The sequence below is a fragment of the Diabrotica virgifera genome, chromosome 7 (assembly GCF_917563875.1).
Source record: "Diabrotica virgifera virgifera chromosome 7, PGI_DIABVI_V3a".
Lineage (NCBI taxonomy): Eukaryota > Metazoa > Arthropoda > Insecta > Coleoptera > Chrysomelidae > Diabrotica > Diabrotica virgifera.
In genome coordinates, this window is record NC_065449.1 from 148,495,772 (window position 1) to 148,515,056 (window position 19,285).

A 19,285-nucleotide genomic window follows, 5' to 3' on the forward strand; every position below is an offset into this window, starting at 1 on the left:
CATAACAAATATCTGGACGCGATCCTAACATTAAATACATAATGGAACCTATAAGCTGCCTAATTGGCTTGGTTGTTAAGGTATCATTATTAGATATAACGATTTTTAATTTTGGGTCAATTGGTAAATTACAACCCTTACATTATAGCATGTTGAACTTATTAAGAATTTTATTAATGTATTTTGACTGATTTATTTTTAAAATTCCAATATCTCTTTTATATTCTATTTCAATTCCCAAAAAATTCTTAAGCTTCCCCTTATCCTTTATTTCAAATTTATTCATTCGTTTGCTGACAACTTCATTAATTTTTGTTAAGTCTGATCCCACTATCATTATGTCATCAACATATATCAGTAAATATATTTTAGTATTTTGGTCAGTTAATACATACAAACAATAGTCATTCATAGATCTATTAAACCCTAATTCAATCAAATAATTATTTATTTCATTATTCCAACACTTAGATGATTGTTTTAAACCATATAAAGATTTCTGTAACTTTAAAACTTTATTATTCTTAGTAAAAAATCCATCAGGTGATAAATGTAAATATCCTCATTTAATTTTGCATTTAAAAATGCTGTCTTAACATCTAACTGTCTGAAATGATAACCATATTGATTTCCGATACTTAATAATGCCCTGATAGTTGTTAACCTCGCCACTGGTGAATATATCTCATTATAGTCTAAATTTTCTTGTGCAAAGCCCCTGACTACTAACCTAGCTTTATATTTATCCTCCTCTTTCTCTTCATTCATCTTGAAATTAAATACCCACTTGGTATCTAATATTTTGTCATTTGGCCTATCCATTACTAACCAAGTTTTATTTTTTTATATGGAATCGAGTTCCCTTTTTATAGCCAGTTCCCATTGTATTTTATCTGTCCTATTTCTTAGATCATTAACCCTTTCAGGCCTGAATTTTTTTTTGAGTGAAAAAGAAGTTTCCCTTTGAATAAATACGATATACGGTATCTAAAAAAGGTGTAAAAAATGCAGAAAAAAAATTCATTGTTTGAACCTGTCACAAAATGACATGTCACGTTCGTGCGCTCTGGGCTTATGTTCTATGAATGCAGGATCATAAGTGTATGAAAAAATTCATTTTTATTAAACGTAAAACACCATAGGGCCAAATAAAAATTATTTTTATAATTGTTTAATATGCTATTACATACTAACTAAAATAGAACAAAAATTTGCTGAAATGCCATGTCTTTCGATTGCCTCTTTGCTGAAGAAGAGCTCGTTGAAGGAACAGGTTCTTCATCCAATACAGGTTCTTCATCTAATACAGTTTCTTCAATATCCTTGTCATCGGTGTTATTTTTAAACATTTGAACGGCAAAAGCAACATCATTTTCGCCATCTAAATCTTCTATTTCGGACTAGTTACCATCATTTAACACCTCTAGAGCCAACTCCTGGTTGAGAGGCATACCTGTAATAATTAGAAAAACTACTTTTATCATTAAAATATAGAAAAATTAATAAAAAGTCAAACCAATAAATATTTAGTATTTTAATTTCCTGCTATTAAAAATTGAATGTGTGACGGCAACTCACTATCGTGATATTCAAACATTACGGGACAAGATCTCTACAAACAAACCAATACTTTCTTAAATCTGGTTTATTATCTTGAAGTTGAAACTTTATCTATACCACAACCCCATTACAATAACATAAACACTTATAAAAAACAAGATATCTTTACTTACCTTTACCGGTTTTGTCGTCAAAATACACAGCCTTCTTTATAGGGTATTCTATTGCAAACTAAGCGCGAATTCGTTAAATAATTTCAGTTACTCTGATATTACACAATAGACACAACCAAGTATATTCAAATGGGAAATAAGCCACAATTTTACCTAAAAATGATTTTATTAACGTTTCGACGCCCAAGTCGGGTGTCGTTGTCAAAATAGAAAATAATACTAAGATAATAATAATAATACTTAGTATTATTTTATATTTTGACAACGACACCCGACTTGGGCGTCGAAACGTTAATAAAATCTTAGGTAAAATTGTGGCTTATTTCCCATTTGAATATACTTGATTATAAAAATGCCACAAGAAAATAGCTTCAGAACAACAAATAGACACAACATATTGATATCATCTTTCCTATTAAAAATATGTTTATTTTGATATTGATACCCACATAAACATGAGCTCACGATCGTGTCAGCCGGTCACGAAAGGGTTAAAGTTCTCAGGAACATCATCAATAAATCTCATTGCATCAAATGCCATGTAAAGCTCATAATCGTCATATTTTGGATGAGGTTTCACCTGACGTCTGCTTTCTCGGCTTTGTTATTTACTGAATTCTCAGATTCATTTAATTCATCTTCCAATGTTTCTCCCTCGACTTCAATTTCTGTTTTACTTTTACCATAAACAAAACAATTTTCCTTAAAAATGACATCCCTCGATACAATAACCTTTTCCTTTTCAATATCCCATAACCTATATCCTGTTGGAGCATATCCTATCATTATACATTTATTTGCTTTCGAGTCAAACTTACCTCTGTCTTCTTTTCTTACATGACTGTATGTCAAACTTCCAAATACTCTAAGATTACTTACATTAATTTTCTTGTTGTCCCAAATTTCAGCAGGTGTTTTATTTTCATTTAATGTATTAGCTGTACATCTATTTATTACATAATTTGAATACCATATTGCTTCTCCCCATAATTGTTTTGGTACCCCTGATTCTGAAATAATTGTTCTAGCCCGTTCTACCTATGTTCTATTTTTCCTTTCAGCTTTGCCATTTTGTTGTGGCATATATGGTGTAGTATAATCTAAAACAACTCCATTATCTAAACAAAATTTTCGTAATTCTCCCGATACATATTCACCTCCATTATCGCACCTTAATTTTGAAATTCCAAAACCAAATTTTGCTTTTGTCATATTATAGAATTCTACAAATTTTTGGAAAACTTCATTCTTTTGTTTTATCATATATACTGCAGTTAAATTTGAAAAATCATCAATAAACGTAACAAAATACTTACTACCGTCACGAAGTGATGGAGCCACACACATCACTATATATTATTTCTAATAACCTCGTACTTTTAGTTCTAGTACCAAATGGCCTTTTTGATATTTTCCCTTCTACACAAGGTTCACAAAACTCAATATTTGATATTCGAACATTTTCTATGCCATTTACTATTTTGTTTTTTATTAAACTTTTAAGATCTGAAAAATTTATATGTGCAAATCGTTTATGCCATTGTAAAAATTCATTATGTTCAGTAACCACATTTTGACATTCATGTTTATCAATCTCAAATGTAATTTCATATAAGTTATTTCTATTTCCTATTCCCATAATTCATTTATCATTTACAAATTTAACTATACCGTCTACAAAAATAACTTTCATTCCGGACATTTCTAATCTTTCTACAGTTAATAGATTTTTTCTTAAATTAGGAACATATAATACATTTTTAATTACACATTTAATTCTGTTATTTTTAACATGACTTATTACATTTATATTTGCTACCCCAGTAGCTAATAAAAAGTTATCATTCTGTGCAATTGCTATTTTAATGGGTTCTTTTAGCATAATTATATCTGAAAAAATTTCTTTATTATTTACAAGATGGTCAGTACAGCCAGAATCAATAAAAAAGGTGACAGAATTAAAATTAGTATGTTCTAACTCAGTGTCATACATGCTTTTGGTCAAAAAGGATACCTTACTTACTTCCCCACACCCTTCATCTACTTGGTCTTCTAATGGTCGCTGTTCTGTAAAATTACTACTTCCTGCTCTATATTCTCCTCTGTGATTGTACCCTCTAGAATTATTATAACCTCTTCTGTAGCTTCCTCTGTGATTGTACCCTCTAGAATTATTTTGATTTCTTTGCATACCTTGATAGTTTTGTGTCATTGCAGGTTGATGGTTTCTTCTCTAAATTTGGTCGTCATAATTTTAGTGAGCTCTGGTAATTTCATTTTGTGTATTTGTACAGTACTTCTTAATGTGTCCGGGGAATCCACATTTGTAACAAGTTACATTCATAGTATTAAACGCTGCCTGATTTTCAACTGGTTCATAACTCTTTCTTCCTAACAATCTTTTTTCTTCTTCGCCCTGTAATTTCTTTTTCACATTTTCATATGTTAGGTGGGCATCTTCTATATTTTCAATAACTGTGATCACTGTTTCATAAGATTTCGGGAGTGCCATTAGTAGATTACATATTAAGTCTTTTTCTTCGATCTCCACTCCGGGTGATTTTAGTTGTCTTAAAATATCTTAAAATTGGGTTAAAAATTGTTGCAGAGATTCGCCTTCTTTTAATTTCATGGTAAGTAATTTTCTTTTTAGATATAATTGCCCATGCAGCCCTTTCTTTTCAAACTTTTGTTTTAAAACATTCCACATATGATATGCTGTCTTCTGTTCTCGCAATACTTCTAAATGGACATCAGAAACACACTGAACTATTATAGACTTTGCTTTGTTATCACTGCTTTTATGTGCTTTCTTCTGAGGTTCTGTCATTGTGTTATCTTCTGCATCTATACATTTTTCAATATAATCTGTGACTCCAGCTTCTGCTAATATCATCTCCATTCGGAACTTCCAATTAAGATAATTATCGTTTGATAATAGTCCAATGTTATATGATTTACTGTTCATTGTCACGTTTGTGGATGGATTACCTCAAAACTTTTTTATTCCTTCTTTTATTTTTGTCATCAGCGTCTTGGGCACATAACCTTTTGATATCTATAGTATTTTCCCTTGGGAGTATCTGGATCAAATAATATTTTCTTCTTACTTACTACATTTATTTAAATCAAACTTTTACATTTACATCCTTCATATACAATACAAATCTGCTGTCTAATATTGACATGACAATTGACATTAACCAAAAATAGCCTGTATGATACAGAATGGAACTAGGAGGTTTTTAGCGATTCACTCAACACAGACAAGCGAAGCCGAGCATGACCCCCAACGCGATGGACCGAGAACCTCCAAAGAATTGTGACCAATTAGATGGCAGAGGCGCAGAACAGAGAAAGATGGAGGTATCTGGAGGAGACCTTATGTTCAACAATGGACAAATCATAACAGATTGATGATGATGATGGAATAAAAGTTCTACCTTGCTTACATATTTATTTTAACGCGTTAATTTCGCAATGAATGAAACTATAATATACTTATAGTAAAATGAACATAGTCGTCACGGTATGTGTCAAATGTCTTCATCTGTAACTGTGTTCAGAAATTATCTGTAAACTTGTCAGTGTGCTTATCTGGTTATCATTCTTATTATTGCACTATCTCCATTCGAAGATTGGTGATCCAAATGGTAATTGTAGCTTTGGAAACTGCTATATGAAAGATTTCTGCGGTCAATCCATCTCCTCAGGTCTTTCAGCCATGAGTTCTGATGTCTTCCTACTGATCTTGCCGTGTACTTTACCTTCCTATATGATTCGGAGTAATTCAAATCTTTCATCTCTCACCACATGAACCAAGTATTGTACTTTCCTTTCTTTGAACATGCTTAGTAATTCTTCTTGTTTGCTCATTCGCCGAAGTATCTCATTATTGATAACTTTTGGAATCTGTGGAATACTCAGCATCCATCTATATACATATCTCTCAAAGGCATCTATTCTTTTTTCTGTTTCAGAATTTGGTGGAATATTTGGTGAAAGCTTCCCATTTTTCAAGCAATGCTGCCGTCATATCGTTAATATAGTCAGTTGAGAACTGCTTAATGTTTTTGGCCGGTAGCAACAAGGTATTAGCTACTAACTCGTTTGTGGTCCTAGCATGTACAAGTATAATTATTTTGCCACTCGAACAAGGAGCACTCAAATAGCATGTTTTGCTAACATGTATCCACCCATGTCGCATGATATCATGGCCAAACAAGATTTCATAGAAATAAACAATGGGTGGTATGAATAAAAACGGAGTATAAACTCCGAGTATGTTCTCATGAGCATCAGCATAAATTATAAGTTTATACTCCATTTCATATGAATAAAAATATGTTGATGATATGAGTTTCTACTTACCGTACATAAGACTAGATACTACCACGTGGAGTAAGTTCTCCAAATGTTGGAGGATATACTCCATCTACTCTTAAGTACTGTGAGTAGAAACTCATCACATCAAAATATTTTTATTCATATGAAACATATTATTCATATGTATAACCTTATACTTTATGCTTATACTCATGAGACCACACTCGTGAGTTTATACTGTTTTTATTCATACCACTAATTATCTCTATAGGTATATCGGAATTTTATTCACTCAACAAGTAATTTTGTCACCGTACCACAGTTCCTGTAGATTTAATAATTATCAATCCACTTTTTAGCTAGAACTGCATTTTCGATTCCTTTGAAAGTATTAAAGGATTTATACAGATTATATTGGAGTAGGTAGTCTTTCAACTGCTCCTAGACCATTTCCAATGTTCTTAATAAATGCTCATTAACTGGAAATAACTCAAATCACATTAACAATTTTTTTTATCTTTTCATATATACTCATTCTAAGATAATATATAAATGTATTTATATACAGGGTGTGTCAAAAGTAGCGGGACGGTCTAATATTTCGCGAAATAAACATCAGATCGAAATTTTTTTTTCAAAAATCTTATCGAATGACATTAAACATGACTCCACGCTCCACCCCCTGGAGAAGGGGTGAGGGGTAACTTTCAAATCTTAAATAGGAACCCCCATTTTTTTATTACAGATTTGGATTCCTTATGCGTAAATAAATAACTTTTATTCGAGACATTTTTTGAATTGTTGATAGATGGCGCTATAATCGGAAAAAACTATGTATCATAACATCCTAAGTAAATTATTATAGAAACGGTCTAATATCTCGAGAAATACAACTCCAAATTAAAAACCAAAAAACATATTTTTTTTTAATCTGTAGAAGGACACCAAACGTGACCCTACACTCCCACTCTTTGGGAGTGGGGCGGGCGACAACTTTGAAATCCTAAAGGGAGAACCACATTTTTCAATTGAGATTGGGATTTATCGTGAAAAAGTAAACAAGTTTTATCTGTTTGAATTTTTTTTTAGTTTCGAAGTTTATAAACTAATTTTTATGGTTAAGAATGTTTTGCAGAATCAGAATCTGCAATAAAAAATGGGGGTTCCTATTAAAGATTTTAAAGATCCCCTACCCTACACTCATGGGGTAGGATGGGGGTCATGTTTGGTGACCTAGTGAAAATTTCTATAATTTCTAGGGTATATCGGGGAATATAAGGATACATTGTTTTTTCCGATTTTAGCATCATCTCTTAATAATTCGAAAAAAAAATGTCCCGAATTAAAAGTTACTTATTTTTACATAAGGAATCCAAATCTGTAATAAAAAATGGGGGCTCCTATTGATTTTAAAGTTACTCCCCACCCCATCTCCAGTGGGTGGAGTTGGTGTCATTCGATAGATTTTTTTAAAATATTGAACATGTATTTTTCAGTTTCTCGATAAGACTTTTATTTCGCGAAATATTCGACCGCCTCACTACTTTTGACACACCCTGTATAATTAAATAAATGTATATTGTTTACAATTTTATTTTTCGTCTATTCCAGTTCTAACGATCGTTATTACCGAATGGAGAACAAAATTTCAGCGTCGTATGAATTTAGCAGATAATGAAACTCGAAGCAGAAGTGTAGATTCTCTTCTCAATTTTGAAACAGTTAAATATTACGGAGCTGAGAATTACGAAGTGGATGCTTTTAGGGAAGCTGTTCTTAAATTCCAAGTAAGTTTTTTTTTTACTATTTTCAATTTCTTTGGCCTTCACTTGGCTTCAACGTAAATTGTGAAATTTAACACATGAAATATATTTTTATGTATTTTCATTATACATATACATAATATATACAGTGTGTCTACGTAAGCTGGAATCATATGGGAAACTTTTTTTATTATTAATTTTATGAAAAAAAGTTCATAGAAAGCTCTACATGGTTTAAAACCTAAGATGCAATTCGCTCAAGAGTAAAGTACTATACATTAACCGCCATGTTACTAGACACACGGGCACATTTAGCTAATACAGTCATGGACTCTTCACTTGTTGCACTGTCTACTTTAATGCTGAGAAGTAAACAGATTGATCCTACATAGAAAAAGTCCCTTGACGTAAAAGGAGTAGTTTTATGTTTGAGAATATTCAAGATTTCATTGAATAACTTAGAAATGTCTAGTGACATCTAGAACGTAAGAAAATCTATATAAACATAGAGAAGTTACAGTTTATAGAACAGTTGTATTTGAAGCTTACATCTGTCATGTGTTAAAGTTGTAAAAGTTATAAAATACATGACATAAATGACATGACGGACACATGAAATTACAGACATGAAAGTCACGTGGAGAATGGGTCGGATTAGCCCATAAGCCTAGCAATTACAGGGTATTACCACGCAGGTACCCGTGTCTCTACTAGCGTGGCGCTTACCGTATATAAAGTACTTTATATATCACAACATCGAAAATTTTTATTATGAAAAGTTGATTGGAACTAAAAACTATGTTTTAATAATACGAGTATGTAATGGATGTAATTTATGAAAAATGGATGGTGGTCGGAAAAATTAATGTCGAAGACTCAGTACTAAAATTAGATAACAAAATCCTGGAAAGGGTGGAACACTTTAGATATCTGGGTAGCTGGATTGACTGCAGGGTTGAAAGTGATGAGGAAATTTCGACCACAATAGAACTTGCACGAAAAACCTTTATTAGCTGGCGGTCTGTATTGGGCAGTAGAAGTCTTTCATTGACCACACGTCTAAGAGTATTGAAGTGCTACGTCTGGTCCGTTTTGTTCGATGGATGTGAAACTTGGACAACAAAAGTGAAGAATCTCAACAAATTAGAAGCGTTCGAGTTGTGGTGTTACCGTCGCATGCTCAAAATCCCATGGACAGCACACATGTCCAACGAACGTGTGCTGGAGACCATGCACAAAGAGCGAGAATTATCGACGTCATAAAAATGAGAAAGGTTCATTACTTCGGTCATATAATGAGAGGACCTAAATATCGCTTACTCCGGTTGATCATTTAGGTCAAAATCGAAGGAAAACGCTGGGTTGGAAGAAATCAATTGGCTGGCTGCGTAACTTTAGACAATGGACAGGTCGAACGGTCGAGGAATTGTTTCATATAGCTGCTGACCGAGAAACTTTTCATCAGCTTGTTAAATACGACGATAGCCAACGCTTGAAAACAACCACGGCACACAAAGAAGAAGAATATATGTAATTACACCCTCCTATTTAAAAAAGAATTGCAAATGTTTCTCATATTACCCAACACGAACATAATTTTTATTTATTTCAAATATTATAGCTCTTCCGTTCTGATAGAAAAAAAGGTTATTAATTCTTCAATATTCATAAAAAATTTTAATTGTGAAAATTTGCTTATAATTTTTTATAGAAACGGAAGACTTGTCTCATTTTGTAGTAAATAAAAATGATGTTGTTCTGAAGCTATTTCCTTGTGGCATTTTTATGATTAATTATTTATATGGGAAATAAGCCACAATTAAAATGAAAAAAATAATTTTATTAACGTTTCGACGCCCAAATCGGGTGCCGTTGTCAAAATACAAAATATTACTAAAATAAACTAAAGTGTTGTTGCTAAGCAAAAAAATTCTTCTAATAATTTATTTAATCTCACTCATTTATATTGGCAATTCAGACATATATTATACATTTTAAAGTAGAAGACTTTAAAATGATATTGCCAATATTTATGAGTTGCGTTCCTGGGACGACTTACTGAAAGATAGTTCATTCGATTACATGAAATCAACCCCAACTCAAGAATATCCGTCATGAAAAATTATAGCATGTGATCTGTCTTTAAAAAGACAACCAAATGCAACGACAGTAAAATTCTCGCGTTAGAGACTTCATAGTAAATCACAAGGGAAAACCAGGAAAAACCCTGTGATACTATCCCGACATCGTAAGTATTTGGTCTTACATTAATTTACTCTCAAAAAATAATACCAAGTTCTGACTTGTAACATGTTTAAATTATAAATAATATTAATAATACTAGATATATAAGTAATACAAAAAGATATAGTACATTGTTTACCGGGTAGGAAAAGCTTAACATTCCTGGACGACTGTGAAGATTGCTAAGTCGAGGCGCAAGCCGAGACTTAGCAACACAGAGTCCAGGAATGTGGCTTTTCCTACGAGGTAAACATACTATTTTTCCGCAAATCGTTTAAAATTCGACAGATATTGATTAATTTAAAAAAAAACGCGATAATTTTATTCCCAAATAAATGGTGCTTTGAAATTCCTAATAAAATTACTTGGGTTACTATGGAAACGTATTGAGGTTGAATTGTCAAACTTGACGCTTATAAATTTAATTGCTGGTGTTCTCGAAAGTAAAATGATAAGTGATGATGAAATTTCCATTCCTGGGACTCCTCCAGAGCTGGTTGAGGCAGTGAATACTGCTTCATTAGAATTATTGCCAAAGAAATCAAGAGAAAAGTACGAAAATGCATACAGACGTTTTATGGATTATCGCATGAGTAAAAATACGAGTTCTTTCTCAGAAAATGTTGTAATGGCATACTTCCTAGACCTTTGTTTAAAGATGAAATCTTCAACATTATGGGCCAATTATTCAATGCTGAAGTCAACCCTTGCACTTAAACACAATGTAGATATATCTACATACTCAAAACTTCGTTCTTTATTGAAACGGCAAGCTCAAGGTTATAGGGCAAAGAAATCTAAGATTTTAACGAAGGAAGAAATTGAAAAATTTATCCAGGAAGCTCTAGATAAAGAAAATTTAATGATTTATGTAGAACACTAACAACTGTACGGAAATATCATTTCCTTACAGTAAGGAAATGACATTTCCTTACAGTAAGGAAGTCCTGACTTTTTCTTCAAGAAATTTTGACAGGAATGTCAAAATTTCCTGGCGATTTGCGGAAAAAATATGTATTAGCTCGATATTATTGACTTAGTAATCTTGGTATTTTCTTTGTATTGACTTCCTCTTTCAGTATGGGTAACCACATCCTACTGCATTCTACCGAGGAATTTGCGACACAATTGGTTTCATTTAGCATAATTAGAGCCGCTTCTTTGATTTTTCTCTTTTTACTATCTGATTCTTTCAGGAAAGAATTTGGGCGTCGAAACGTTAATAAAATTATTTTTTTCATTTTAATTGTGGCTTATTTCCCATATAAATAATTAATAATAAAAATGATGTTTAGTGTCGGTAATTTCATATAAAAGATATAAAAGAGTTATCATATTGGTAATAAAATAAAACGATATTAAGTATAGTTAATTAAAAGGATGTAATTGTATATTAAAACATATTTTTAATTCCAAACAAGTTTTCATAATAACAATTTTCGGTATTGTGAAATACACTTGCGATCATAAAAAGCGGGTCACTCGATGAATTGTTCAAGTTAGATGTCTCGAATTTTCTAAACCCGTTGTCCGATTTAAGTGATTTTTTAGTATGTTATACCCTTATTCTTTAGCAATATCGCTATAATAATATTGTTGCTAGACAGGTAAATTGTCATTGTATACCGGGTGTAACAATCATACTATGTTTATTCCTCAAAGTTAGGAACACCGTGTGGAATGTTTAGCATAGATAAAATATTGAAATTAAAACTCAATTGTAGACTTAGGCTTTCTTAACATTTTCTCTTTTAATTTATTTGTTTATGTCGGATAATAAAAAAGTTAGGCACGTTAATAACTAGCCATGTTCTTCATCAATACAAGGTGTTTCTAAATAAGTGCGACAAACTTTAAGGGGTAATTACTCTGCACGAAAAAATAATGACAGTTTGTTTTATAATCGTATGTCCGCAAATGCTTCGTTTCCGAGATACGGGATGTCGAAGTTTTTCTTACAAACTGACGATTTATTTATTGCTCTAAAACCCGTAGAGATATGCAAATGAAATTTGGTAGGTTTATTTGGTAGGTAAGGGACAGTTATTGTGCATTTTTTGATATACAATTAATAATTCTACATTCACCAGTGGCGTGCATACGGGTATAAACATTTTAGATACATCCCGTATGCACGACAATGGTGAATATAAAATTCTTAATGGTATGTCAAAAAATGCGGCATAAATACCTCTTAACACCTACCAAATTTCATTTGCATATCTCAACCGGTTTTAGAGCAATAAATAAATCGTCAGTTTGTAAGAAAAAATTCAACATCCCGTATCTCGAAACCGAAGAATTTGCGGCCATACGTGTATAAAGCAAATGGTCATTATTTTTTCATGCAGAATTACCCTTAAAGTTTGTCGCACTTATTTAGAAACACCCTGTATTGATGAAGAACATGGCTAGTTATTAACGTGCCTAACTTTGTTAGGCAGTTGTGCTTTAAAAGTTGTGAGAACAGAGACAAAAGTGAGTTTATAGTTGTACTGACTTTTTAAATAGTTTTTATACAGGGTGTCCAGAAACTCTACCGACAAACGAAGACTGGAGATTCCTCAGATAATTTTAAGATACTTTAACCCAATTCACATAGTCCGAAAATGCTTCCTAAGGGAGCTAGAGCTCTTTGAAGATGGCGTCTTGGAATTAGTTTTTCTTAAATAATTCCAGAACGCTTCGATTGAGAAAAACGAAAATTGGTACACGTTTTTATTTTTCAGAGATAAATCGATTGCATGTATCGTGAATTTCTAGTACCGGTCATAGGCGTCCGTTTTGGGTAGGGCAACAGGTATTTTATCGCATAACTTTTTTATCTTTAATTTTTAAGCATTTTTGATTCTGGATTATTAAATTGTGAGGTATTCTGCAACTAAAAGGTACTCTTGTTTTAAGTCGATAGGATACACCGTTTTCTAGAAAAATCGATTTGAATTTTTTTTTTGAATTTCCAAAAAAATGTCGAAAAAAAAACTATTTAGAAATCCGCAAACTGGTAGGATTATTTATATTTCAGAGATGAATCGATTTCATTAATTGCGAATTTCTAGTATTGGTCATATGCGTCCGTTTTGGGTAGGTCAACGGTTATTTTATCGCATAACATTTTTGTCTTTAGTTTTTAAGCATTTTTTACTCTAGATTATTAAGTTATGAGGTATTCTACTACTAAAAGTTACTCTTGCTTTAAGTTGGTACAATACACCGTTTTTTTTTTTTTGAAAATTTTTTAAAAGTTTTTCAAACTCAAGAAACGAAACATTTTCAAATTGATTTTTCTAGAAAACCGTGTGTCCTGCCGACTTAAAACATGAGTACCTTTTAGTACTAGAATACCTCTCAATTTAATAATCCAGTATCAAAAATGCTTAAAAGTTAAAGACAAAGAAGTTATGTGATAAAATAGCCGTTTCCCTACACAAAACGGACGCCTATGATCGGTACTAGAAATTCGCGATGGATGGAATCGATCTATCTCTGGAAGATAAATATACGTACCGATTTTCGTTTTTCTAATTTGAAGCGTACTGGAGATATTTAAGAAAAACCAATTACAAGACGCCATTTTCAAAGAGTTCTAGCTCCCTTAGGAAGCATTTTGGGACCAGGCGAATTGAGCTAAATTGTCTTAAAATTATCTGAACAATCTACTGTCTTCGTTTGTCGGTAGAGTTTCGGGACACCTATATATAGGGTGTCTCAAAAGTAGCTGAACGGTCGAATATTTCTCGAAATATACATCTTATCGAAAAACTAAAAAATACGTGTTATATGATCTTCAAAAATCTATCGAATGACACTGAACACGACCCCCACACAACCCCCTAGAGATGGGGTGGGGGGTAACTTTGAAATCTTAAATGGAAACCCCAAGTTTTTATTTCAGATTTGGATTCCCTACGTAAAAGTAAGTAACTTTTATTCGAGACATTTTTTGAACTGTGGATAGATGGCGCCATAATCGGAAAAAACCATTTATCCTGATACAACATTTATTCGAAATATTTTTTAGAATTGTTGATAGATGGCGCTAATAAATCGTCTTTTTCCAATTATAGCGGCATCTACCAACAATTCTAAAAGATGTTTCAAATAAATGTTGCTTAATTTTTCATGGCGAATCCAAAACTGCAATAAAAAATGAAGGTTTCTATTTAAGATTTTAAAATTATCCCCCACCCTAACTTTAGGGGGTGGGGTTGAGGGTCATCTTTGATGTTATTCGATAAGTTTCTGAAAAATATTAAATACGTGTTTTTTGGTTTTTCATTTTGAAAGTGTATTTCTCGAGATATTACACCGTTTCTATAATTTACCTATGGCATCACGATAATTCGTTTTTCCGATTATAGCGCCATCTATCCACAATTCGAAAAAAATGTTTCGAATAAAAGTTACTTACTTTTACATAAGGAATCCAAATCTGCTATAAAAACTGGGGGTTTCTATTTAAGATTTTAAAGTTACACCCACCCCACCTGCAGGAGGTGGAGTGGGGTATCGTGTTTAGTGTCATTGAATAGATATTTAAAAGTTATTCAAAACGTGTTTTTCAGTTTTTCGATCCGATGTTTAGTTCGCGAAATATTCGACCGTTCCGCTACTTTTGGGACACCCTGTATCTTTTTCGACTTTAATATAGAGAAAAAGAATGTGTGTGTACTTTGTACGCATGTTAGAAGTTATACTTCTATTAAAATTGTGTAGAAAATCTGACTTTTTTAGATTTTCTACGATTCCTTAAGGGAAAAACAATTGCTGGGACGCTCCAGTTCGTCAAAAAAAGACGAATTAACATTATTTTTTGAGAATTGACCATTTTTAATGTTTTTAAAATTTGATGAAAATGCAGCAGAAAATCGAAAGGCTAGAGCCCATGAAAAGTTATCGTATTCTTTTTCTCATGAGCATCTTTCAGTGCGTCACAGTTTTTCGATTTCTTTCTAACGCATTAAATTGTATGTGACAGAAAAAAACGTACGTCGGTGATTACATCTCGTCGGTGACATTTATAACATTTATTCTAGTTGTCAATAGATGGCGCTATAAACGAAAAAAAAATTATTTACGAATTGTATAATATATCTACGAATATAATCTGTACAATTTATAAGACTATACAAATCAAAGAAAATACCGTTTTATAAATGCAATAAACACAATTGATTTGTTTTTATGCCAAATTGCAAATAAAATGTGACAACTGTCAGATTTAACTAAAATGTCATATCACTAAAATGTATATTATCACGGACTTACCTTTTTTTCTATCATTTGCGACACACTGAAAAATGCTCATGAAAAGAAGCATATAAATTTTTAGTCGAGAAACGACGTTTTTTTAGAGTTTATACGATTCCTCGCGAGAAAAGCAATTGTGGGGACGCTCCAGGGCTGGGAGCACGCAAAATAGAATTCTATTTAGCTGACGTCACAAAATCGAATTTCACAATGCTAGAATCGACGGTTGCTATTCAACGTGACGTCACTAAAATATAATTCTATTTGGCGTGCTCCCAGCCCAGTTCATAAAAAATGACGTATTAACGTTATTTTTAATTTTTGGTATTATTTTAAGTATTAAAATTAGTTTAATATTTAATTAAAAATACAATTAAAATGTTTAAAATATATTTGTTTCGTTAAAATCATAAAAATAGAAGTATATAATCACTAATACTGTTGATTTCAACAAAATCGCGTTAAAGAGATTAAAAGAATTTCTTGTGGGATTTTTCAACGGGCCGGATAAAGTAAACAAGGGGGCCGCATCCGTCCCGGCCCGCTTTTACCCACCCCTGGACTAGTCTATGTTCTCGTGTTTATTTAAAATATATATTTATATTACCTATTATTTTTAAAGTTATCTATTAGTATTATATGGATCTTTATTTTAGGATGAAGAATTTAAGTCAAGTATCACTCTTAATATCTTAAACACAGTACAAAATGTTATAATATGCGGAGGGCTATTAGCGGGAAGTTTGCTCTGTGTTTATATGGTAGTAGAACCTAAAACTCTAAAGGCAGGCGATTATGTATTATTTGCTACATATATAGTACAACTTTACGTGCCGCTTAATTGGTTTGGTACCTACTACAGGTAATTATCAGTTCATCAATATTTTGCGGTGATGTATAATACTGCGCGTCATTAAAAAGAGGCCGCCTAAAATTTTTGTCATTTTTTAATTTTTACGAATCCTACAAGAAATTGATTGAGATGCTTGTGTAATGTTTAAGAATGTTCTAAAGCAGTATGTAATCATTTATTAACTTTCTTTTGTCCAAGAGAAGAAATCCTCAACCCATGATAATTTCCCTTTAGCATTTTACTGCTTTAGGGCACATTTAAGCAAAAATCATATTTAAAATTATTTCAGCCCCCACCCCTCTTACATATGCTGCCCAAAGATACATTTTATAAAAGTATATTGCAAATAAACCAGAAAGTATTAGTGCCTAAAACTTGTAAATAATTAAACTTAAATAACATAACAACAAGTCACTTTAAATTGGTTTTTATAAAAAAAATAATTAGAATAGTAACAGTAGGTAAACTGATTTTACCGCTTGGGTTGATGGCTTGAAAAACGCGCACACTCACACAACATAACTTAATACTTTGAAACCGTTTAAATCAAACAAAAATAGCCAACTGTATAGAGAAAGAACAGCTGATTGTGACAACCAAAGTTTGAACTATTGAAAAAGCCCCCAATATTTAAAAAATCAATTATAAAGTCATGTATCTTGTGATATACATTGCGCTAAAGAGGGTTAAAGAACAAATGTCAAAAAAATACATTGCGCTAAAGAGGGTTAAAGAACAAATGTCAAAAAAAACCTCCCAAAAATTATGACTTTTTTTTTACTTTTTTTATGGTCTTTGGGAACTGCGCCCATTTAGCCAGCAACACTTCTTAAAATCAACGCCTAACCAAACCTACCATACACCAAGACCATTACGAATCCAATCGAGCAATCAAGGGTAGGGAAGGGAAAAAAACTTTTCGCACCCAGGTCGTTCAGGGCGACTAACCATAGACTAAGTAAGTATACGGGGTACTATTACCAGGGATATAAGGCAAAGGCAGCAAACCTAGACCTAATCTAAATGTATGTTCAAAGCTATTAAGTTAATCAGATTATATGGGGGATAAACGTTTTCTTGCAATAGCTGCATATTCAATAGATTTCTTTGTGTCACATATTTGCCAAATCCGACTGTATTACATTGCTTTTATATAGATGTGCGGGATAACAGGCTTGGCCAAATTTTAGTCGAGAGATAGTAACAATATCGTGTCTTGAAAAATCTAAATTTTTATGCCAATAATCTGTCGGGATTTTCGGATGTAATAAAGAGGACCTTGTCGGACAATTTATACAGTATTGATTCCATTGAAGTTTCCAGTTATCATGTAGTCTGGTTTTACTTATAGTTATACATTCTTGAAGTCCAATATCATTCAGTGTTTCCTCGCCAATGAAAAATGATGACAATGAAAAATAAAAAAAAAAAAATATTGTACATTTTTTCTTTATAAAAATTACAAAATCGTGATTTTTAATATTCTGTATTACCACCTCTATTTTGAATTAGTCTCCTCATTCGACTTGGCATTAAATTGATCAAATTCTAGATGTTGTCTTGAGGAAAAGCTTCCCATTCTTCCATGAGCGCCAACCGAAGCTATCACGATTTATTGGAGCAGGTATTCTGTTTCTCACTCCTCGTTTGAGTTGGTCTCAAATAGGCTCAATCTGAGCTTTGAGCCAGCCAATTCATTTTTGGCACACCGACGGTTTCCAGGTATTGTGTTACCATCCTAGCTACGTGTGGCCGTGCGTTGTCTTGCATGAAAATAAAGTTCTCCTTCAAAAACCCCGCAAAAGGCATTACATGCTCGTCTAGAAATTCGGTAGTGTATCAATGAGCATTCAACGCTCCTCTATCAATACACACGAGATTAGTACTTCCTTCGAATGAAATGCCTGCTCAAAACATTACCGAACCTCCTCCAAAAGCAACACGTGCTTGTCGAACACAAGCAGCATATCGTTCCCCACGTCTTCTGTTTGTTTTGATACGACCATCTGAGCCATAAAAAACCATCCTGGACTCATCACTAAACAAAACATTTTTCAAATACTCGTGGTCTCTAGCAAACCGAAGTCGGCGTTGTCAATGTGCTGCTGTTAACAAATGTTCTGTTGCTGGACATCGAGCCCTTAGACCAAATCTCCTTAACCTTTTTCTCATGGTAGAAGTGCTTAATGTCCACCCAAAACCATTTTGAAAACAGTTTTGGATTGCTCTAGTCGTAAAGAACCCATTTTTCAAAGAACTGCGTTGTAAATAATGGTTTTCTCTGGCCGTCGTGATTCTTCTCGGGCCTGATCCTGGTTGTCGGTCGTGAGATCCAGTTTCTACGAATCGTTGGTATGTTTTCTGGACTATACAACGACTGACTCCAAGCTGGCTGGCCACTTCTCTTTCACTCGTTCCATTATCAATTAAAGTAACAATTTGATAAGATCTAGCAAATTTCTCAGCCATAGTTTTAAATTTAAAAATTTCACAAGTTCACTCTTTGAACAACTGTACCTACACTAATGAAAGATTTTTGAAAAAGGATACAGCAAGAAAAATATGGTACAGACAACACGTGCATTATCCGAAGTCGTAAAACTGATATCAATTCTGCAAACTTATTATCCTTAATCGAGCTGTAGGCACCGTTTGGTAGTGCCTAAAAGTGTTTCTGCATTGTGTGGGTTAAGTTACAATAGAAAAATTATTTAAAAATTTGTATAAAATTCTAGGCGGCCTCTTTTCAATGATGCGCAGTGTATTTGGTTATTTTTTTTTATTTATTTAAAACCATATGAAAGTGTGTTGATTCTTGCAGGGCCATTCAAAAGAATTTTGTAGATATGGAAAACATGTTTGACCTTCTCAGAGAAGAACAAGAAATTATTGACGCTCCAGGAGCTACTAATCTATCTGTTCCAAGGGGCCATGTTGAGTTTAAAAACGTCAGTTTTGGATATCTTCCTGAGAAGTTGATATTAAAAAATATAACGTTCAGTGTTCCTTCTGGAAAAACTGTTGCACTAGTAAGTACAATATATTTTTAGTTGATTCATATATTTTCATTAAAAGTAATCTCCCAATGTAATGGTGTTTTTAAGTAAGATTTTCTA

General features: G+C 32.7%; 1 protein-coding gene across 1 annotated transcript in view; it reads left to right on the forward strand.

The window, feature by feature from the left end:
* LOC114334008 (ATP-binding cassette sub-family B member 6) overlaps window positions 1–19,285 on the forward strand; it is a 123,283-nt gene that overhangs the window by 96,346 nt on the left and 7,652 nt on the right. The window contains exons 8-10 of the mRNA XM_028284007.2: window positions 7,671–7,846; window positions 15,973–16,178; window positions 18,991–19,198. Coding sequence (XP_028139808.2) covers window positions 7,671–7,846; window positions 15,973–16,178; window positions 18,991–19,198 — 590 coding nt within the window. The remainder of the gene's footprint in view (window positions 1–7,670; window positions 7,847–15,972; window positions 16,179–18,990; window positions 19,199–19,285) is intronic.